The 23,737-nt window shown below is 35.0% G+C and overlaps 1 protein-coding gene and 2 non-coding genes across 3 annotated transcripts; 2 read left to right on the top strand and 1 right to left on the bottom strand.

The window, feature by feature from the left end:
• The first annotated feature begins 6,671 nt into the window (after positions 1-6,671).
• Positions 6,672-9,064, top strand: LOC112100926. Its single transcript, XM_024190801.1, has 4 exons — positions 6,672-6,825; positions 7,527-8,266; positions 8,423-8,656; positions 8,810-9,064. Exons 1-4 carry the CDS (start codon positions 6,672-6,674, stop codon positions 9,062-9,064), a joined length of 1,383 nt encoding a protein of 460 aa, XP_024046569.1.
• Positions 7,056-7,162, bottom strand: LOC112101391. The gene has a single exon (XR_002907517.1). It is a non-coding gene; the product is annotated as a small nucleolar RNA R71 (small nucleolar RNA).
• A 12,117-nt stretch (positions 9,065-21,181) lies between the features above and the next one.
• Positions 21,182-21,285, top strand: LOC112101270. Its single transcript, XR_002907397.1, has one exon. It is a non-coding gene; the product is annotated as a small nucleolar RNA R71 (small nucleolar RNA).
• The last annotated feature ends 2,452 nt before the right edge of the window (positions 21,286-23,737 follow it).

The raw sequence follows: 23,737 nt of genomic DNA, 5'->3' as shown, positions 1-23,737 counted from the left end.
GGAATTTGAGAAATCGTTAACAATGGTTCTTTTATGCCTCTGACTAAAAATGAAGTCAGGGAAGATATTCTAAAACCTTCGCGGGAATGGAATAAATTGGAAAAGAGAAAAGCTTCTCTAAATTCCAAAGCTATGAATGCCTTGTTTTGTGCACTAGATAAGAAAAAGTTTCATAGAGTGTCTAGTTGTGAAAGTGCTAATGAAATTTGGCGTAAACTTGAAGTTTTTTATGAAGGCATGAATCAAGTGAAAGCGTTTTAAAATTAGTAGGTACACTCAACAATATGAATTGTTCCAAATGGAACAAATGATAGTATGTATTCTATGTATACTAGATTTACAGACATGGTGAACAATCTATGAAATACTATCTAAGCAACCCAAGACGGGGTGAATTGGGTTATTAAAAATTAAGCTAAGCAAACCACACAACAATTTAATCTATTGCCTTAATGAAATTAAAATAAATAAATAAATTTAATCAAGCAAGATAATAAAAGAGTAAGGGAAGAGAAATCAAACACGTGATTTTTACGTGGTTCAACTAATCGTGCCTATGTCCACGCCTCCAAGCTTACCGGGCTTGAGGATTCCACTAAGCAAGCCTCCAAGGCTTTAACTGTTCTTACAATTGACTTCCAAGGTGTCAATAAACCTTTCCACAAAGAGATTATCCACAATCTCTTATTCTAAGTGTATCCCAACACTTACAAACTCTCAATTTGATTTTCAAAAATATTACAAAAATAAATCTCTCACACACAATGTGTTTGATTACAAATGAAAATCTAAAGTGTGAGAAGTGAAATGAATACAAGAATTTAAAGCTCAATGAAAGTTGTATGCTCAATAATTTGCTCAAAGATAATTGTTGGAATCGTTGAAGTTTGAATTTGATTGAGCTTATTTATAGTTGGAGTTGAAAACTAGCTGTTATTGACTTTCTACTCACTGTCAGATTGCAGTTAATTAGATATTGGATCGTCGTTTTGACTGGTCAATATGACCGTTGGGCTGAATTTTCAAATTGTCGAATCGCCGTTTTCAAGATGTCAGATCACCGTTAGTGTCCAGAGGCTACTCTTCAATTATGGTCGATGTCAACTAGCCATTATCAAGATGTCGATTAGCCGTTTGCTATAGTGATTGCTACAATGAATTATTTTTTAAATTTACAATTTGGCCCCAAACTTTATAGAATTATACTACAACCGAAAACTTTATAAAACTTGTCAAATAAGCCCATTTCCAGAATTTTAATCAATATTTGCTAATTTCAAAGTTCTCAAAACTTTTTCAATTTAAATCATTAACAGGAAGGTCATAAAGTTACTTTTTATTGAATATAAAGCCTTTACAGTATGAAAACTATATGAAAGAATAATTTGAGCTTTTAAATCAATCTTAATCAAGTTTGTTATCATCAAAATCAATATTAAAGAAATATTTATGTTAACAATCTCCCCCTTTTTTACAATGACAAACTTTTCAAGAAAATGCTTGTGCAATTTTGCTCCCCCTAAATATGTGCTCCCCCCAAGTAAAAATATTTGTAGAATTTAGCTCCCCTTAAATATGTGCCCATCAATTTTTAACCACACAAAAAAATAATAAAAAGAAAATTATTCAACAGATTATATATAAATTATCTCCCCCTTCATCATAAAAAAGAAATAAGCGCGAAAAGATTAAAAAGAGAAGTTTAGAGATTACCCATGTCGGAAAAAAAATTCGGCAGAATCTCCCCTTAAAAATGAGCATATCCTAAAAAACAAAGTAGTAACAAAACACTCTCATATAAACTCCAATTTAGCAACCAACCTCCATACCAACAATTTTAACATTATCATAAGCAATATCCAAACATGTCATCAAAATCAACTCAATCATAAACAAAGTCCACATATCCAACAAAATCATCATAAAAGCATCACAAGCACAATAAAAAACCAAATAGTATCAATACAACTACATGAGATGAGTAATGTTTGTGCAAAATGCATAGGTGAAGAAAACTAAGATGGGGGCCGTGAAGAGGAACTGCTGGGATTATAACCAAGATAACTAAGGATACGCTGCTGTCCAGCAAGTAGCTCCATCTACTAGTCTAAAAACTGCTGCTGAAAAGACTCAAATCGGGATTGGAGCAGCTGCTGCTGCTGGGAAAGTGCATTCACTTTGTCAAGGAGTTGCTGGATGAGATCATCAGAAGCTAAAGATGCTGCAGGAGGCACAACTGGCTCGGCTGGCTCCTCATCCTGAGAGGGGGCTGCTGCTGCTCGACGAGAGGCACGAGGTCTAGCTCCAAGGCGAAAGTTGGGTAACTCATCCTCAAAATAAACGACATTGACCATTCGGTCATCCTCCAGAGCAACCAAAGTGTCTTCATTCTTAGAGGATTGTGTCTTCACCCACTTCCCATGTTTCTTAAAATATCTGATCGCAGAAATAATCTATCTACTTAGCTTTCGGGTCTAAAAAAAAATAGGCTCAATAAGAGGTACATGAAAATACCTCAAAATCCTAGTAATGGTGCTACCATAAGGAAGAGACCAGTTGGTCACAACAGGTGTCGATACATATGACGTAGGATAGTGTAAGATAAGCTCACATGTCGTCCACGGATAAGGGAATCTAATAACCCAACATCAAGTCGAGTTACTTCATCACTATGACTTTGTCTAGGAGTAACCATGTGCTGGAGTATGCTATGAAGTATGCGAAAGATCCCGACGCCTACAAATATTCTATACACCATCCACATGACGGAAATCATTAAAGTCAAGCTCTTTCCTAGTTGTGTAAATGTCTAAACCTCCATATTGAATCCCAAGTATACTACATAAGTCTACCTCATCAAACTCAATACGAACTCCTCCTACGAAAGTAATAATTTGAACTTGCCGGGAAAAGGAGAGTTCCATATTAGAGTAAAAAACTCGCACAAGGTTTTCATAAACATGCTCTTCTATACTTAAAGCCTCATTCCAATGACTAAGCATGTGAGTAATATTGTGACCACAAATTGTAATATCCAAAATCTCTTCAATGTCAAGAAAAAAAGAGAGAGTTACTGGTTTTCCCATGAATTTTTCGCGAAATCGTTGAGCAGAGTGAGCATTGGGAAAATGGAGACTCTTGAAGTCCTGAGAGGAAGGCTTGGAGGGACTGGAATTACGCAGGGTGTTGTGCAAATTTTATTGAACTCGCAAGTGCACGAATCTATTGTAGAATAGATTAATGGTGACGAGTGTCGATTCCGCGAAGAGCTGGATTTTAATTATATGTAGAATTAATTTTGTATAAGGGTGGTTGGATTTGTGGTGAAAGTGACTTAGATTATCCTAAAATTGGAATTGAAATGGCGAGAATAAATTGAAGAGAAATCTATTGAAATGACGTACTTGCGTATCTGGATCCGTATCAACATGCACCATGGGCTAAATATTCATTATTAATGCCAATTAAATCATTAGGGGGGTTTCCACACCTCATGAACCACGCTCTAATAAATATGGTGCTAAAGGCTTATCGTGCCAAATAATAATAACCTTGTACTAGGGAGCAGGTGAAACCAAGCCGGTATCTAGACAAGATTATTATTATTTGTCGACGAGAAGTCAAAACATCCACAAAAACTAGAGGGGAAGAGAAAATAAATTTGCCAAATAAAGCCCATGACACATGTTGAGACTTCACCTTCAACCCAAACTTGAAAGAAAATTAGCTACTCATAATTGAACTAGGGGCAAAATGGAAATTCATTAAAATACATAGAAAATACAAAATGGAGAAGGAATTATAGAAAATGGAGTCCAAAAATGGATTCAGAGATGCCAATTAGGGGGGGAGGCCCCCTTTTTATAGATACATTGAGTAAATCATGGCCATCAGATTAAAAACAGTTTGGACGCTCAAGATTACGCCACGTCATCAGTCAACAGTACGCGGTTTGGCTGAAAATAATTATGTGTATATGCATGTACCGTACGCGTAATTTTTGGTCCACTAACATGCTGCCACGTCACCAATCAACAATGCATAAGAATTTTAGTCCAACAGGATCGTGACACCTCATCAGTCAATGCGACATCATCGGTCAATGTCACGTCATCGATCCGTCTATGTGAACAGTGTTATGAACAGTAACGTAGACAGTACCGTACATGTGAATAGTGTCATTTTTTCTTTTATGCTCCTCCTAAGGTTTTCGACCATCCTGAGTTCAAAAGTGATGTCCGTTTTGCCGGCTGATCTCTCGTTCATTGTGAAATGACCATAATGCCCCTAAAATATATAAAATACTTAATTAAAATAAAACACACGTAATTAAATCACAAGAAGCTTAAATACATAAAAGTAAGGGTGTTAGTAAGACTTGAAATGTAAAATGACGATTTTCTCCTTTATAAATATACATTTTCTAACACTCAACACACCCCCCAACCAGCTTATTGCTAGTCCTTAGCAAATAAAGCGAAAATAAAATTCAAATCCAAAATAATTTTTTTTAGCAATCATGTTTATTCAATCAGACTAATGATAATAATAAAATAAAAGTATAAGCATTATCTCCAGTCTAAAGAAACATCACACCCACATCAACCATCCACATGAATCAATCGAGTAGACTTTGTCACAGCTACTTTCAAGAATAACATGTTAAACCCCAAAATCTCACTTAAAATAGTAATACTCTCACAAAGAAATTAAACCCAATAAAAATAGCCACGCCAATGAATGGTAATTGAGAGAAAATAATAAATAAGTGATATCACATGCTCTCACCAAGATGAAAGAAATATGCCCTCAGCTTAGAAATAATACGATCTCAAGTCAAATAAAAATGCTAGTTGATAACTCTATGAAATGAGAGTTATCATAGCACTTTTAGACTTAAATTAATATTACTTAGAGAGTAAATGATGTGATTCTATTGCATTATTGTTACATTTTGCATAAATATTCATTTTAGTTTAGTCTTAATGAGTTTTGCTTAATTTAAAGTAATTCGTGCTCAAATTGTGTGCATAATTGTAGGTTTTCAGAAGCTTATAATTCATAGAAGGAATGCTGATGTAATAGGCTGGCAAAAAGGAGGAAGGACATTGTTATAAAAGAATTAAAACAAATCTAGAACAGTGCAGTTGCTATAGCCGTTGTTGTAGCCGTTGCTGTAGCAATCCTGGAACAACGACAGAGAAAATTTCGAGCGGGATACTTGCAGAATTACGATCTTCAGTTTCTTAATCTGACTTATGCGCGCCCTAGGCTTTTGTTTACCCTAATTTTTAACTATAAAAGAAGCACACATCATAAGGATGGAGGAGGGCCGTCACCCAAGGAGAAAAACACAAAGAAATAAAAGAAAAACAGATTCAAGATAGAGATTGAAGGCTACACAAGAGGAAAAATTATAGAGATCAATTGGGAGCTCAATCCTTCTTATCATTCTCTTCTTTTCGTGTTTTCTATTTATTCATGGGGATGTGTTTCATGGCTAAAACTTTTTTCTTTATTTTTCTTTTGCAAACCATGAATTAAATTTATTTCTGGTTGAGTGATAAACAATCTTGATGGTTTATTGACTGAATATATATGTTGCTGTATGTTTGCTGTAGCAGTTTGTTTTGATAGTATTTATTTTTATTCAATATGTCGGTTGATCACCCATTTAATGATACAAGTTAGGAGAGAGCCGCAAAAGGGCATATCTTAGTGGAACATATCAGAACAATACTTGGTTTTAGATTGAGTTTCCTGGATTGAGTTTAACTTATCCCAAAAGGGCCATGCTTAATCTAAAATTAGTGATGAACTAGATATAGGGATTCACCTTGTAGGGTAAATAGAACCTAAGCATGTAATGGTATATCTTATGTTGGCATAACAATTGATCACTGTTAGGTTATATATAGATATAAGATATCCAACATGCGACGGCTAAGGATGCATAAAGATTCTGCCCAGTGCTATAGCAGATACTGCAGCAACCGAGCCAACCATTAAAAAATAGTCAAGACCATTAGGAGAGTTTATTCACTCAACTACTTTATATTCCTATTGATTTTATCCTTGAGATTGACGTGATAATTTACTTTGTTGCATTTTATTTATTACGTTTTTATTTTAATTAGTATATTAGTTTCATTAATTATTTTATTTTATTTTAGCACAAAATTTGCACTGTTAAGATTGCTGTAGCAAATCTGATAACATCAATCCATGTGGAGACGGTCTTGAATACTAATCACTTTATTACTTGTTATGTACACTTGCACATTGACACCAATAACATTAGTATTTAATCACTAACAAGTTTTTGGCGCCGTTGCCGGGGATTGATTGTTCATTGTGATTTGTGAAATTAGTTTTAACGGTGTTAATTTTTTATTTTATTTTAATTTGTTTATTTTTTTTAACATAGGTGATCTAGCAACCCTTGCATGTGCAAATATAAATCTGTTGACTTCCAGTTTGATCCAGAAATTGAAAGAACTGCAAGGAGATTGAGAAGAGAGTATCGGGAATTACAAGCTGCTGTAGCAATGGATGATTTGCATGATTTGAGAAACTTGAACCGTAGAGAGGGGATACAACCAGTCATTGTACATGAAGGTCTGAATGGACAATGTGTTCAAAGGTAACCAGGGAACAACAACATTATTCACATGGCGAATGATAGAGATAGAGCCATTCGAGATTACACAGTGTTGACTCCTCAAGCCATACATCCGGGAATAGTTAGACCCGACGTTCAAGCTGACAATTTTGAACTTAAACTCGTGATGTTTCAGATGCTTCAAACAGTGGGGCAATTTAAAGGTTTTCCATCCGAAGATCCTCATCTACACCTTAAGTTATTTTTGGAAGTAAGTGATGCTTTCAAGATTGCTGGAGCATCACAGAAAGCATTGAGACTCAGACTTTTCCCTTTTTTTTTTAGAGATCCAGCAAGAGCATGGTTGAATTCTCTACCACCAGATTCTATCACTAAATAGAATGATTTGGCTGACAAATTTTTGATGAAATACTTCCCACCAACCAAGAATGCAAAGTTAAGAAACGAGATCACATCTTTCCATCAACTTAAAGATGAGAGCTTGTGTGAAGCATTGGAGAGATTTAAGGAGTTACTTAGAAAATGTCCTCATCATGGTATTCCTTGCTGCATACAGTTGTAAACTTTCTATAATGGTCTCAATCCAAGCACTAGATTGATAGTGGTTGCTTCAGCAATGGAGCCTTGTTATCTAAGTCTTATAATGAGGCTTATGAAACTTTGGAGAGGATAGCCAACAATAACTATCAGTGGCCATCAACCAGACAAGCTACAGCAAGAGGAATAGCATGAGTCCATAATGTAGATGCCTTCACATCATTGTCAGCCAAAGTAACTTCATTAACAAGGATGGTAAAGGCTATGACTACTGCTCCAGCAACTGTTAACCAAATTTATGAAGTGTCTTACGTTTATTGTGGATAAGTGCATTTATTCGACAATTGTCCTGGGAATCCAACTTCAGTCAATTATGTGGGCAGCTTCAATAGACAAAACCAGGACAATCCATATTCAAACACTTACAACCCTGGATGGAGACAACACCTGAACTTTTCATGGAGTAATCAGAATCAGCCTGCTGCAGCATTCAGTAGACAGAACAGACTTGCTCAACCTAGTGGATTTTATCAACAAAATCAAGAGCAAAGAAGCATCAACAACGATCAACTTAGCTCCCTTGAAGCTTTGATTAAGAATTATATTGTGAAGAATGAAGCGGTTGTCCAAAGTCATGCTGCATCTTTGAGAAACTTGGAAAATCAAATTGGACAGCTTGCTACAACATTAAGCAACAGACCTCAAGGCAGTTTACCCAGCAACATAGAGGACCCAAGAAGAGAAGGGAAAGAGCACTGCAAATTGATTAACTTGAGATATAGAAAGGATATTGATAGTTCAGTTGGTGTACCAAAAAGAAGGATTGAGTCCAACAAAGGCAAAGAAGACACTCAAGTAGAGAAGGAGTCACAATTTTTCACTTTTCAAAATGCAAATCGACACAACTCTGCTATATCATCTGCAGAAAGTTATGATCCAGCACCTAGTGGTGAGGCAGCTACAACATTAACATCAATAAAGCCGAGTAGAGCAAAAGAGAAGCAATTTGCACAACCTGCTGCTGCACAACAGTTTAGACATCCACCACCATTTCCTCAAAAGTTTCAAAAGCAAAAACAAGACAAGCAGTTTACCAAAATGTTGGGGGTGCTGAAACAGCTACATATCAATATCCCTTTTGTGGAAGCTCTAGAGCAAATGCCAAATTATGCAAAAATTTTTAAGGATATCTTGACAAAGAAAAGAAGACTTGGAGAATTTGAGACAGTTGCTCTAACACAAGAGTGCAGCTGAATGCTTCAGAGTAAGATACCACAGAAGATGAAGGATCCAGGAAGCTTCACAATTCCATGCTCCATAGACACTGAATACAGTGGCAAAACACTTTATGATCTGGGGGCTAACATCAATCTCATGCCTTTATCAGTGTTTAAGCAATTGGGAGTTGGTGAATGTAGACCAACAACAATGACTCTACAACTTGCTGACCGATCTCATGCCTATCCAGAAGGGAAGATTGAAGATGTGTTGGTGAAGGTGGATAAATTTATTTTTTCGGTGGATTTCATTGTGCTAGACTTTGAGGCAGACAAAGAAGTGCCAATCATTCTAGGGAGACCTTTCTTAGCCATGGGAAAGACTTTAATTGATGTTCAAAAAGGAGAATTAACTATGAGGGTGAATGAATAGCAAGTTACATTCAATGTGCTGGATGCCATGAAGAGTCCCAATGAGATTGAAGATTGTAATTTTATTAGTGTTGTGGACTTTATTGTAGCAAAGAGATTACGCAGTTGCTGCAGCAAGGAAGACATCAATGTTGTAACATTTGAAGAACTTAATGATGAAGATCATAGAGCAGCTAACATAGCATGGTCAGGGGAGAAGCAACCCTTCAGAATTGACGAGCAAATCCAGCAAAAGGAACTTACTCCAGACCAATAAGAATTCAAGGTTAATGGGCCGAGAGTGAAGCACTATATGAGAGATGATATGAACAGCCTAAAGAATGATCGGTTCTTGAAGGATCCAGGTTGAGGAAACAAGAAAGGTCAGGCTGAAACACCTAAAATCAAGTGCTAATTGGGAGGCAACCCAATAAGGGAAGTTGTTTCAAGTTTTTATGGCATTGAATTTAGCTTTTAAATTATTTAATTTGTCTTTTTGTTATTTTAAGCGTGCATCTAATTTTTTACATATTTATGTTACATTGCAGTAAGTAAAAAAAAATGTGTCGGCAAAAAGAGCATGAGGGAATTGCTGCAGCATCACTTACAGCATGACATAACAGAAGATTCTCGAACAACAGAGGCATTCTTGCTTTTGCAGTAGCAAATGAATTGATCAGATGTTATGATAAGGAGCGTTTGAGAAGTGGATAAAAGAAGAAGTGACCCTTTACAGCCTATGCTGCAGCAGTGCTTCCAGCAACAGGGGAGTACCCCCCTACCTGCTAGTTTATTTTACTTATTTCTATAAAACTTTTCTTTCATTTAGTTTTAATTTTCTAATTCATTCTACATGTCCTTTTATTTAATGTATGCATGTCTGGTTTATGTGGTTTTGTTTTGTGTGCTCGTGAGGACACAACACTACTCAAGTTTGGGGGGTTGTGTTTCTGAGTGCATGTGTTTATATTTGTGTTGTGTGTTGTGTGAAGCTTTGTTATCTAATATTTGTGTATGGATTTGAAAACCTAATGAAGATAAATTGAGTATTATTCAGTATTTATGATAATGCCAAGTAGAGATAGTTATAGATGGAGGTTAAAATTCTGTCCCGACACTTCGACTTTGGTTGAGTTTTATGAGAATGTTGTAGCAAAGCGAGGAAACCAAAAAAAGAGTAGAAAATATCTCAAGTTTGGGAGAAAAATTTTATTGGACTGTGCCTGTTATGAAATAAATTCTGATCCAATAGTTTAAGTTGTTGAGTAACCAAGGTTGAGTATGCACCCCATATGCAAACTTGAGTCCAAAGGCAACAAGAGCTATTAGCAGTGCTGCAGTAATTATATATAAAAAAAGCAAAAAAAAATTTGTGATGAAGGAATAAAAAATAAAGAGGTATGCTGCCTAAGATACTGAGTAACCTGGTCTGTTCATGAGCCCCATGTTCAGCCTTGAGTCAAAGGCGTCCAAAGGTAAGACATAGATATAACATCCTAAATGCGTTGCTGTAGCAACTATGACATGTAATTTGAATGAGTAATTGGGTGTCGTCATTACAAGTGATAGGCATTCACATGAAAGCTCAATGTTGCATTGAATGGTTTAACTAAAAAAAAAATTATTATTGTTGTAGCACAGTTTGAGTATATTTGTGATTTCTGCTCCCCCATATGTGAATATATTTGTGTTCTACCTTTGAATTATATGTAATGTCTCTGAAATGTTGTAGCACCTCTGGAATTTTATCAAAGTGGCACACACACACTTTGGACATAATGAAGCCTAAGTCTAGAACTAAACTGCTAAGGCTATTTTGTGTGATTCAAAGTGTGATCTGAGGGTGGAAGAATTCTTGCAAATTTGATGATAGAGCTAAGTTATTTTTTTGCATAATTGTGTGATTGAAATGTTAGCGTTGTTCTCATTACTTGAGGACAAGTAATAGTTTAAGTTTGGGGGTGTGATTAGAGCTGGCAAAATTTGACACGACCCGATTACCCGACACGAACACGACACCAATAACTGGGTATGGGTCGTCAAATTTAACACGATTATTAAATGGGTCGGGTCTGGGTCAACACGATTTTTTTTCGTGTCGGGTTAGGGTTAAAATTCTTGACCCATTTACCCGATCAATGACCCGATTATATTTTTTATTTTAAAATAATTTACAGATTCTTGTCGTCAAAACTCAAATATTAGAAATGATTTTTTTTAATTCTTTAAAAGGATGAATATAGACACAATATTTTATTTATAAAATTTTAAATACATTTAGAGCTTTAATAGTGTAAATGTATAAAATATTGGTAGACATGTATATTTTATAATATTGATATATAATATTATTTACATATATATAATTAAAATCTCAATAGTGTGTGTAATATTTTAGTAGATATGTATATTTTATAATATTGATAAATTATGTATGTATGTATGTATGTATGGATGTATGTATGTATGTGCATACATATGTATGACAAAGTGTAAATATTTGATGTAACTTTTATTTAATATATAGATATTAAGCGGGTTATTGGGTAACCCGATTATTTTTTCGTGGCGGGTTTGGGTCTCAATATTTTGACACAATTATTAAATGGGTCGGGGTTGAGTCGACCTAAATTTGACACGACACGAAGCTGACACGACACGAACACGACCCGATGACCCATTTTGCCAGCTCTAGGTGTGATAACTCTATGAAATGAGAGTTATCATAGCACTTTTAGACTTAAATTAATATTACTTAGACAATAAATGATGTGATTTTATTGTATTGTTGTTACATTTTGCATAAATATTCATTTTAGTTTAGTCTTCATGAGTTTTGCTTAATTTAAAGTAATTCGTGCTCAAATTGTGTGCATAACTATAGGTTTTCAGAAGCTTATAATTCATAGAAGGAATGCTGATGCAATAGGCTAGCAAAAAGGAGGAAGAACATGGCTATAAAAGAATTAAAACAAATCTAGAACAGTGCAGTTGATGTAGCTGTTGTTGTAGCAACCATTGCTGTAGCAATCCTGGAACAACAACAGAGAAAATTTCGTGCGGGATACTTACAAAATTGTGATCTGCAGTTTCCTAATCTGACTTATGCGCACCCTAGGCTTCCGTTTACCCTAATTTTCAACTATAAAAGAAACACACATCATAAGAATGGAGGAGGGCCGTCACCCAAGGAGAAAAACACAAAGAAACAAATGAAAAACAAGATTCAAGAGAGAGATTAAAGGCTACACAAGAGGACAAATTGCAGAGATCAATTGGGAGCTCAATCCTTCTTATCCTTCTCTTGTTTTCGTGTTTTCTATTTATTCATGGGAATGTGTTTCATGGCTAAAACTTTGTTCTTTATTTTTCTTTTTCAAACCATGAACTAAATTTATTTATGGTTGAGTGATAAACAATCTTGATGGTTTATTGACTGAATATATGTGTTGCTGCATGTTTGCTGTAACAGTTTGTTTTGATAGTATTTATTTTTATTCATTATTTCAGTTGATCACCCATTTAATGATACAAGTTAGGAGAGAGCCGCAAAAGGGCCTATATTAGTGGAACATATCAGAGCAATACTTGGTTTTAGATTGAGTTTCCTAGATTGAGTTTAACTTATCCCAAAAGGGACATGTTTAATCTAAAATTAGTTATGAACTAGACATAGGGATTCACCTTGTAGGGTAAATAGAACCTAAGCGTGTAATGCTATATCTTATGTTGGCATAACAATTGATCACTGTTAGATTACATATAGATATAAGATATCCAACATGCGACGGCTAAGGATGCATAAAGATTCTGCCCAGTGCTGTAGCAGATACTGCAGCAACCACACCAACCATTAGAAAATAGTCAAGACCATTAAGAGAGTTTATTCACTCAACTACTTTATATTCCTATTGATTTTATCCTTGAGATTGATGTGATAATTTACTTTGTTGCATTTTATTTATTACATTTTTATTTTAATTAGTATATTAGTTTCATTAATTGTTTTATTTTATTTTAGCACAAAATCTGCACTGTTAAGATTGTTGTAGCAAATCTGAAAACATCAATTCCTGTGGAGACGATCTTGAATACTCATCACTTTATTACTTGTTTTGTACACTTGCACATTGACACCAATAGCATTAGTATTTAATCACTAACACTAGTCAACCCAATTTATTTATTTATATTTTTTTTATGCATCACTTTATCTTTTTAACCGATGTAACTAGCTTCTACTTTAGATTATAGTTCCCTAAAATCAAGAAGGACTTTTATTAGGACGTAACGTAGGCTAGGGACATGGCTAACAAAGGAGGGGAAATAAGGAAAATAAAGTGTATGTTTGAGAAAAATATAGAGATTTTTTTTTTAAAGTTGTAAGGTGGATTTCACCTATTATTGTTATTTTTATTTTTGAAACAACAAATATTTATTTTTATTTTTATTGTTTTCTGCTTTTGTTTGGCATAACTTCACTGAACAAAATAATTATTTACATTTTTCTCAAACATAAGTAGGTGATGGAACTTGTAAGATATCGGGTAATACTCCAAATCGGAGTGGGTCAAGATTTTACAAAAAGGATGGCTAGAAAGGCTCAAACGAATCAAAGATGGCTTTTCCATCATTTTTTAGGGCTATAAATAATCTTCCATATCTACTAGTTAGATGGGCCTCCAGATGTAGCAACACACATTTTTTTTTTCTCTTTTTTTTTTAAATTTTACAACAACTTTTTTTTAAGGGTTAACTCAAAAGAAATCTAAAGATCGTGTATAAAATAATAAACTGCTAAGTTGTATGAAGAATGGGCAAAATGATTACTCTTCAAGAAAAATGATAGGCTCAAAAACTCACTTGGTACTTATTATGATATGTTTATTCCTTCCAGTAACTCATATTTGTCTTCGACATCAACATGTAGAGTAGCAAACATGGTGTAACATCATTTAAGACCAAAGATAATACAAATACTAAAATTTGAAATTCATCATGTCATCTAATGTTAAAACAAATCACACAATTTTTTTTTCAAACAACATTCTACACCCCAACCTATTCTAAGTATGAAAGGAAAATATGCATGCAGAAATGTGAAAATGATGTAGAAAAACTAATTATAAAAGTTATACTTAAAATGATAGAAAAAGAAAATACTTTTTTTTTTTAACTAAGAAGATGCGTTTCTAGAGGCACTACACTCCATAATCAGCCATTTTCGACTTAAAAATTTGAAATTGTATATTTATAAAGGAGAAAATTAAAAAGAAAAAGAAAAATGAACGTCAAAACTTAATAAAGAAAAAGAAAAAGTCTAAATTTTGTTTTGATTTTTTTTAATTTTTTTTTCAAACAATGAAGATGCGTTTCTAGAGTCACTACACTCCATGTTCAGCCATCTTCAACACAAAAAGTTAGCAACAATTAGTTTCTAAAACAAAAAATTAGTAAAAACTTAACCAAGATTCCACAATTGTCGACTATTCCCTCCCCCCAACCAGAACGAAACTGTCCTCAATGTTTTAAAGGAAAGAAGTAGAGTTTAGAAAACATCACCTGGGTGGTGCAACACAGAAGAAAATATTTACAGGCGGAGAGTTAAATCTAATTTGTACTTCTTACTACGGTTACTGTTACCATCATTATTTGGACGCTCCAACACAAAGGTCTAGGGGTCTAGCTCCGGTCTATAAGCCTGTAACAGATCAAGTAGCTCATTAGTAGTGTGAGCACAAATAAAAAGCTTTTTCGCTGTGGAAGGAATGAAATAGTTTTTTATTGCATGGTTAAGAAATGCGATGAAGCCATAATAAAAGTTATTGACATTTAACAAACCGATGGGTTTCTGGTGAATGTGCAGATGGGCCCAGGATGCTAGTGTGATAAGTGCCTCTAGTGTTGCAAGATCTCATGGAAGGAAAATAAAAACATCAGCATGATGAAGCATTTAAGTTATTCTTTCTTGCATACCTAAGACGACTAACTCTTCTCCAGTCGGTGAGTCAGACAAACTGCCCAAAGGTTTTAGGGCTCTTGGGATGATGCCTAACACTTGGCTTTCTCTAACAAAAGCAGCTTCTGAGACCAATTTTGATAACCCTCGGTTACCTCCTTCATACACCAAGTGTAATTTTCTCTCTGCTATGCTTCGACCAAGATCCATGGCTGCCTCAACGAACTGTTTATGTTTGCCATAGTTAAATTCAGAAAGCACACAAATGTTCTTGAATTGTCTATTGGGAGCAGCTGCCATTGGGATACTTCTCAAAAATAATTTGTGAGTGCTTAATAAAAAGTCATATTTAAGAATCTTGGTGACAGTGGGTCACAGCTGTGTATGAGGTGGCATGTCAGTGTCAAATAACGCGTAAAGCACATGACTCGCGAGTCAAAAAGGAAACAGTAAAAAGAAAAAGAAACAATGATAAAATAAAATTATTAAAGACAATAATGCAAATGATAAAACAACAGTGAGAAAAAATAACAGTGAAGTAAAAGGATATTTACAGGTAGCTGCGACTGTAGCTCACATCTTCCTCTGGTTTTACGTCCAGAAACGGCTTGAACACCCTCTATGGGTCGATGATAGGCTTCCCATCTAGTTTTCTTATAAACTGACAAACAAGGTCGTTTATAGTCAGATTGCCAAGACTATATCGTGCATGCTCTTTCTGGAATAATGGCCATAACTGGAGAATCGCTCCTTGTATATATCCACTGGGATGCGTTTCAAGAGACAAAAGGATATCATCTAATGACTCCTTATTTAAGCCATCCCTAATGAATTGAATCTTATCTTCCTTGTGATCAGACACCATTCCTAAAGAACATGGTTTTTTATCGCAACTCATTCTGGCACACTTATGACAAGCAACAAAAATTTTTCGAGCTCTTTGTTTCCTTGCATAATTTCCTTTACCACAAACGTGCTTTGGCCTCGATTAACCAATGGATGTCAGTAGGTATGTTATTTCTCATGAGCAATCGCATGCGTTCGGACCGAGCTTTATAGATTGTAAGGAGGGCATTCTGAGGAAGTGAAGGGAATCGATTGTGAAGCTTTGCTAGAATCTCGTTTCTGTCTATACCTTTGCCTCAGAATATCAGTTATTATGGGAAACTGAAGTAACTGACTTGATTGTCACAGAGTACCACTATCCGCCACTTCACCGGGGTAACAAACTAAAGCACACAAATAAAGAAAAACAAACTAAAATACATAAAGAAAATTACAATCGTCCTCTTATTGAATTTACCTCAAGCTCCAACTAGATATTGTAGACACTTCTCTCAATATCTCTGAGTTGGTTTTCTAAATCCTCAACATAGGATACTAACTCTGGTGGTTGCAGAGCCCAAATACGATGTATTTTACAAAATCAAATCTGCCTTTTGAGATGAGATTTTACACGTTAAAGTGGTTTAAGAATGTCCAGGAGGAACCGTTTAGCTATGGCACTCATGATTAACAATGATAAGAGAAAACTTAATGGTTAAACAAACACGCTTATGCAATAATAATTTCAATTAGCAAAAGAATAATAAAACGAAAAAAAGAAAAATCAAATCACTGAAAAAAAAAGAGAAAAAGAACTCAATTCAAATCTGGTGGGTCACTCAAATTTATTTCGATGTCCTCTCCATATGGTTAGTACTCTAGATATGTCTTTAATATTTGGCCATTAAGTTTAAACATGACACCATTCTTTGGGTCCTTAATTTCAATTGCCCCATGTGGAAAAACAATATGAACAATAAAGGGGCTAGACCATCGAGAGCGTAACTTACCTAGGAATAGGTGTAAGCAAGAATTGAATAAAAGCACTTTCTGACCTGGAGTGAAAGATTTTCACATAATTTGCTTGTCATGGAAGACTTTCATTCGCTACTTGTAAATTTTGGCATTTTCGTATGCATCATTGTGAGTTGTAATCTTCTTTCTGAGCTAGCTTGCTGCATGTCAAAGTTTAATTTCTTGATGACCCAATATGCACGATGCTTGAGTTCCACAGGTAGGTGGCAAGCTTTTCCATACACTAGCCTGTAGGGTGACATCCCAATCGGGGTCTTAAAAGCCGTTCTATATGCCCATAATATATCATCAAGTCTTGATGACCAATCTTTTCTGTCTGGCCTCACCGTCTTTTCTAATATGTGCTTTATTTCTTGATTGGAGATCTCAACTTGGCCACTAGTTTGCGGATGATATGGGGTCACCACTTTGTGCGTGATGGAATTGTTTGTCAAAAGACTTTTGAATGTTTTGTTACAAAAGTGGGCACCACCATCACTGATTATTGCTCGAGGGAATCCAAAGCGTGAAACAATATTACTTTTCAAAAATCCTATCACCACCTTGTGATCATTGGTTCTACATGGAATTGCTTCTACCCATTTCGATATGTAGTCAACAACAACCAATATGTATTGATGGCCCAAAAAAAGGGGAAAGGGTCCCATGAAGTCGATACCCCATACATTAAAAATCTCAACCACTAAAATTAGTTTTAGATGCATCATGTTCCTTCGTGTAATGCTCCCCATTCGTTGATACCTATCACATGAAGAATAGAAAGTGTAAGCGTCTCGAAATACAGTTGGCCAATAGAAACCACATTGTAAAACTTTAGTCGCTATTTTTTTAGCGCTGAAATGGCCTCCACATGCTTGTTCATGGCAGAACGAAAGGATATTTTGAATTTCACTTTCTGGGACACATCGTCTAACAATTTGATCTGCACAATACTTGAACAAATAAGGGCCCAAAAGAAATTCTTTATTTCCGCAAAAAAATTGACCTTGTCTTGCTTGGTCCAATGCTCTGAAAGTTGACATGTAATAAGATAATTCACGATGTTAGCATACCATGGTAATACTTCCACACTCATCAATTGTTCATCTGGGAATGACTCATTCAATGTTAATGGTTCTGTAATTGTGTCAAAATGGAGACGAGAGAGATGGTCTATCACAACATTTTCTGTGCCTTTCTTATCTTTAAATTCCAAGTCGAATTACTGCAAAAGTAACACCCAACAAATTAGTCTAGCTTTTGCATCTTTCTTTGTGAGAAAATATTTAAGAGCAGCATGATCTGTGAACACAATTATTTTACAACCAATAAGATAAGATCAAAATTTTTCCAATACAAACACTACTGCTAGCATTTCTTTTTCAGTAGTTGAATAATTTAACTGTGCATCATTCAATGTCATACTAGCATAGTAAATAACATGAGGAATTCGATCAACTCTTTATCCTAATACTGCTCCTACTGCCTAATCAGATGCATCACACATGAGTTCAAATGGTAAGCTCCAGTTTGGGGGCTGAATGATGGGTGATGATGTCAATAACTGCTTTAATTTTTTAAATACCACAAGACATGAATCATCAAAGATAAAAGGTACATCTTTAGCAAGTAGATTGCATAAGGGTCTAGAAACTTTGCTAAAATCTTTAATGAAACGTCTATAAAAACTAACATGCCTAAGGAAATATCTTACTTCTCTAACTGTTTTGGGTAGAGGAAGATTAAAAATGAGATCCACCTTGGCTTTGTCAACCTCAATACCTTTGCTCGAAATGATGTGACCGAGAACAATTGGGAGAAGTGCCATTTTAACATAAAATGGCACTTCCCCCAATTTAAGACTAAGTTATTCTCGATACATCTCTGCAGAACTAGTGTTAGATGATGTAAACATTGATCAAATGAATCACCAAAGACAGAAAAGTCATCCATAAAGACTTCAAGGAATCGTTCAACCATATCTGAAAAAATGCTCAACATGCATTGTTGAAATGTAGCAGGTGCATTACATAATCCAAATGGCATCCTCCTATATGCAAAAGTGCCAAAATGGCAAGTGAAAGTAGTTTTCTCTTGATCTTTTGGTGCTATGGGAATCTGATTATATCCTGAGTAACCATCTACAAAGCAATAAAATTCATGGCTTGCTAATCTATCAAGCATTTGATCGATAAATGGTAAAGGAAAATGGTTTTTACGTGTGACGGAATTCAACTTTCTATAATTAATGCATACACGCCATCCTGTAGTCACTCTAGTGGATATCAATTCATTATCGGCATTCGTAACTACTGTGACTCCTGACTATTTAGAGACAACTTGTACAGGACTGACCCATGAACTATCAGAAATTGGGTAAATGATACATGCGTCTAATAGCTTACGGGCTTCAGTTCTAACAACTTCTTTCATGTTAGGATTTAACCGACGTTGCATTTCCCTAGTAGGTTTAGTATTTTCATCAAGGTGAATGTAATGCATGCAATCTACTAGGTTTATAACTTTGATGTCTGCTATGGTCCATCCTAGTGCTCTTTTGTGCTCTTTTTAAACATCCAATAACTTACCTTTTGTTCGTCATTGAGGGATGATGGGATGATTATCGGCAGAGTACTTTCTTCTCCCAAAAATACATATTCCAAAGTGTTGGGTAATGGTTTGCACTAGAGTTTCGGTGATGATTATGATGATGGGATGAATTTCTTTTCTGATGGTGCTAGTTGTTCAACTCTTGACTTTCATTTATTGGTATTCATGGATGGTGCTGAGTCAAGTTGGGCGTTGACCTCATCGACTGATCTGTCAATATCAAAATCCAAACCAAAGTGAGTTAAACATGTTTGTAAAGGATCATCACTAAGGTATGAAAGAAAAGTGTTATAAACTATTTCTTCTATTAAATCCACATCAACAATTCCATCATCTGTATTGTGAGGTTGTTTGGCAATGTTAAAAATGTTTAGCTCCATAGTCATGTTGCTAAAGGACAACTTCATATTTCCAGTCTTGAATTGAATGTGAGCATCCGCAGTTGCCAAGAAAGGTCAGCCTAGGATAATGGGGATGTGCTTCCTTGAATCCTGTATTGGTTGAGTGTCAATTACAATGAAATCAACAGGAAAATAAAACTTGTCTACCTGGATAAGCACGTCCTCTACAATACTACGAGGTATTTTCGTGGACCGATCTGCAAGTTCTAACACCACTAGAGTTGGGTGTAATTCTATCAATCCAAGTTTCACAAATACTGAGTAGGGTAACAGATTTACACTAGCTCCTAAATCCAATAAAGCATTCTCAATTGTGTGGTTCCCTATGCTACATGATATAGTGGGGGAACTCGAGTCTTTGCATTTTAAAGAAATTTTGTGTAGGAGTATAGAACTAACGTTTTCTGTTAAAAAGACCTTCTTTTGAATGTGAATGTTTCTCTTTTTAGTACAAAGGTCTTTAAGAAACTTGCCATAAGATGGAACTTGTTTTATAGCATCAAGTAAAGAGATGTTAACACTTACCTGTTTGAAGATTTCAAGAATCTCACATGTGGATTTTCCCTGCTTTCCTTTAGCTAACCTCTGAGGAAATGGAGCTTTGGGAACATATTCTCATGGATTGGTTTCTTCTTTCTCTTCCGATGGTGAATCCTCAACATTCACAGGTACAATTTGATTTTCTTTTCCCACTGACATCTCCACTTTGTTGTCGACTTCTTTTCCTTTTCGCAAGGTCATGACTGCTTTAACCTCTCCATGCTGTTGTGGTGAACTGGTACTTGCTTCATGTACTCTTTTAGGATTAGGCACTGGTTGACTTGGAAACTTGCCTTTCTCAACAGTCATTGCTAAGGTCTGAACTGAAGAAGCAAGTTATCCCACCATCTTTTCAAGGCTTGAAACTGATTGGGCTTGTGAGTTGAAGCTTGCTCTCATCTCATTTCGTATTTCATCAATGGTGCGGTTCTGTTGCTTGATCGTGGAGTGAGTAATATTTTTGAAATTATGGAGTGCATCCTCCCATGGTCTGGGTTGAGAGTAGTTCTGGTTCTGATTGTATGGTCTAAATGGTGGCTGAGAGGCTTAAGGAATTTGAGGAATTGGTTGCATTGGTGGAGCTGGAGCTACTGGTCCATTCTGTTGGAATCCTTGAGACCATGAAAAATTTGGGTAGTCTCTCCATCTAGGATTTTATGTGTTGGAGTATGGGTTGTAATTTGATGGCTTTCTCATTACACCTATGGCATTGGCTTGATCTGAGTATGAGTCATGGTCATGTGGTTTTATTGATTTAGCAGTCGTTAACGATGCTATTTGTCGAGAAAAACCTTCAATTATCGCTTTGACTTCTTTAATTTTTGAACTTGACTCGCCAATGTGAACCTCATTTACTCCCTTAATTCTTTTAGTGTTCCTAAGAAATCGACTCTGTTGTTGGGAATTATCCGCTTGTCGCTGGAAGAATTCCCAAATCTCTGATGCACTTTTTGACATTAGCTCTCCTCCACTTGTTGCCATTAGCTATTCTTGCACATTCGACAATAATCCCTCCAAAACGTATTGACATTGGCGTCATTTTTCGTACCCATGATGTGGACACTTCAAGAGTAGCCCATTGAATCGCTCCCATGTTTCGAAAAACTGCTCGTCTTCTCTCTGGGTAAACTCTGAAATTTTCCTGCGAATAGCATTGGTTTTATGCACTGGGAAATATTTATTTAAAAATTTTGTTACCATTTGTTCCCATGATGTAATGCTATTAGCAGGCAATGTATTGAGCCATTAACGAGGTCTATCCTTTGAAGAAAATGAGAATAGTCTAAGTTTAACATCATCATCTGAAAAATTCTCATATTTAAATGTTTGACAAACAGCATGAAAATCACTCAAATGATTATATGGGTCCTCATTTTCTAGGCCATAGAATGTTGGGAGATAATTTAGCACACTAGGTTTTAGTTCAAAACTCCTAGCAGCTACATTTGGGTATCTTATGCATGATGTGCTCAAATTAGCTAAGGGACTAAAGTAGTCCTTAAATGGCCTCTCATGTGGTGGTACTTGTTGTTGCAAATTCATTTTATTTTTAATGTATTTTTGTGTGCGTAGTGTTTTTTCTAATTCAAGGTCTATAGGCTAAAGATTAGGTAATAATGATCTTCGACCATGCACGCAAAGAACATAAATAAATAGGAACAAAACAAATAAAAATAAAGAAGAAGGAGAAATTACAGTACTTGTTAGCCTAAAGGACTACACATAATGTAATTTTGATGATAACAAACATGTGTCTTAAGTAAAAATAATAAATATTGTATTTCACGTTTTTACTAGTTTTTGAAAGATAATATTTATGCAAGTGAATCAAGTGCAATCAAGATTGAAGACACACTCAACGGACAACGGCGACATCAAGAATTGTCTACAGCTCAACGAACAAATTAGTGCGATAAATTCTTGTAAAGCCGGTATGATTTAATTGATGCATGATTTAGTATTTGAGAAGCTCAAGAGATTAATATAATTAAATACTTTTCATAAGCTAAAAGGTTTTATTTTTATAAAGTAAAGTATTTTGTGGAATTGAGTAATTTGGATTTAAATGCTAAGTTTTGAAATCTTTGATTTTAATAAGTATTATTATTAAATTTCAGAGTTGGATATTTTTACAAACATTTGAAATGTTTTGGGCCATACTATAATTTATGAATATTTTGGACTAAAGTGAAAGGTTTTGAAAACTTTGAAAAATATGGGTATTATGTTAAAAAGGACCTTTATGCGAAACAATAAAATCTTTGGGGCCATATCATAATTCTCAAAGTTTGGAAAAGACAATTATTTTTAGGAAGTTCTGAAATTGGACCTATTTGCAAAGTTTTCTAACATTTTGGGTCATAGTATAATTATAAAAAGTTTTGGGCTAAAGTGTAATTTAAGTGAACAACATTACTATAGCAAAATTCAAAAATAACGGTAATATCACTATTCCTGAGCGGCTAGCCGCTTAGGCGCTGAAATTTGTCTATAACGGCTAGTTTTCGGGCTTTCACTATAAAAACTCAACTCAAACTTCATTTTAAGAACTAACACAAGGAAAAACAATACCATATAACATATATTGAACTTCCATTTCGTAAATCATCATTTGTTGAATCATCATTGAGCTATAATTTGTTTATCCACTCTTAGAGAGAGTTTTTGTTGCAATTTTCATTTCTCATCAAATTGTGAGTGTATAAGTGTGGGAAACACTTGGGGTGAAGAGATTAGGGATATAATTTCTTGTTGTAAAGGTTCATTGACACCTTGGAAGTCAATTGTAAACATTTGAAGCCTTGGGAGGCTTGGATAATGAATTCCTCAAGCGGGTAAGCTTGGAGGCGTGGACGTAGGCGGGGATAGCCGAACCACGTAAAAATCCTTGTGTTTGTTTTCTCTTCTCTTACTCTTTTAATATTGTACATGATTGAATTTATTATTTTTTATTTGATTAAGGTGATAGATTAAAGTGTTGTGTGAATTGTATTGCATAAATTTTAAAATCCCAATTCACCCCCCTCTTGGGTTGCATAACTTGCATATTAGTACTAACCTTATCACGCTGTTAAAACCTTTCTATAAAAACAGTAAAACAAATACGTGAAATAAATTAACTAAAAATAAATTAATAAGATAAACAAAAATTACAAAGAAAAATAACTTGAAAATTAAATTACAAAACTTTAAAGAAGAGAAAAAGAAAATAAATTATTACCTCTAATCGCAGATTCGCTTTTTTTTTTTAATAAAAAAAATACAAGAAAATAAATAAAAGAAATTATTCATAAAAATTAATTTTACGAATTAAAATAACTTACCTCCCCGACAACGGTGCCAAAAACTTGTTGTGCAAATTTTATTAAACTCGCAAGTGCTCGAATCTATTGTAGAATAGATTAATGGTGACGAATGTCGATCCCACGAAGAGCTGGATTTTAATTATATGTAGAATTAATTTTGTATGAGGGTGGTTGGATTTGTGGTGAAAGTGACTTATATTATCCTAAAATTGGAATTGAAATGGCGAGAATAAATTAAAGAGAAATATATTGAAATGACGTACTTGGGTATCTGGATCCGTATCAACATGCACCAT

Source organism: Citrus clementina, unplaced genomic scaffold (genome assembly GCF_000493195.1).
Source record: "Citrus clementina cultivar Clemenules unplaced genomic scaffold, Citrus_clementina_v1.0 scaffold_2, whole genome shotgun sequence".
Taxonomy (NCBI): Eukaryota; Viridiplantae; Streptophyta; class Magnoliopsida; order Sapindales; family Rutaceae; genus Citrus; species Citrus x clementina.
Note: the sequence above shows the minus strand (reverse complement) of the source record. Positions and strands in the feature narration are given on the sequence as shown.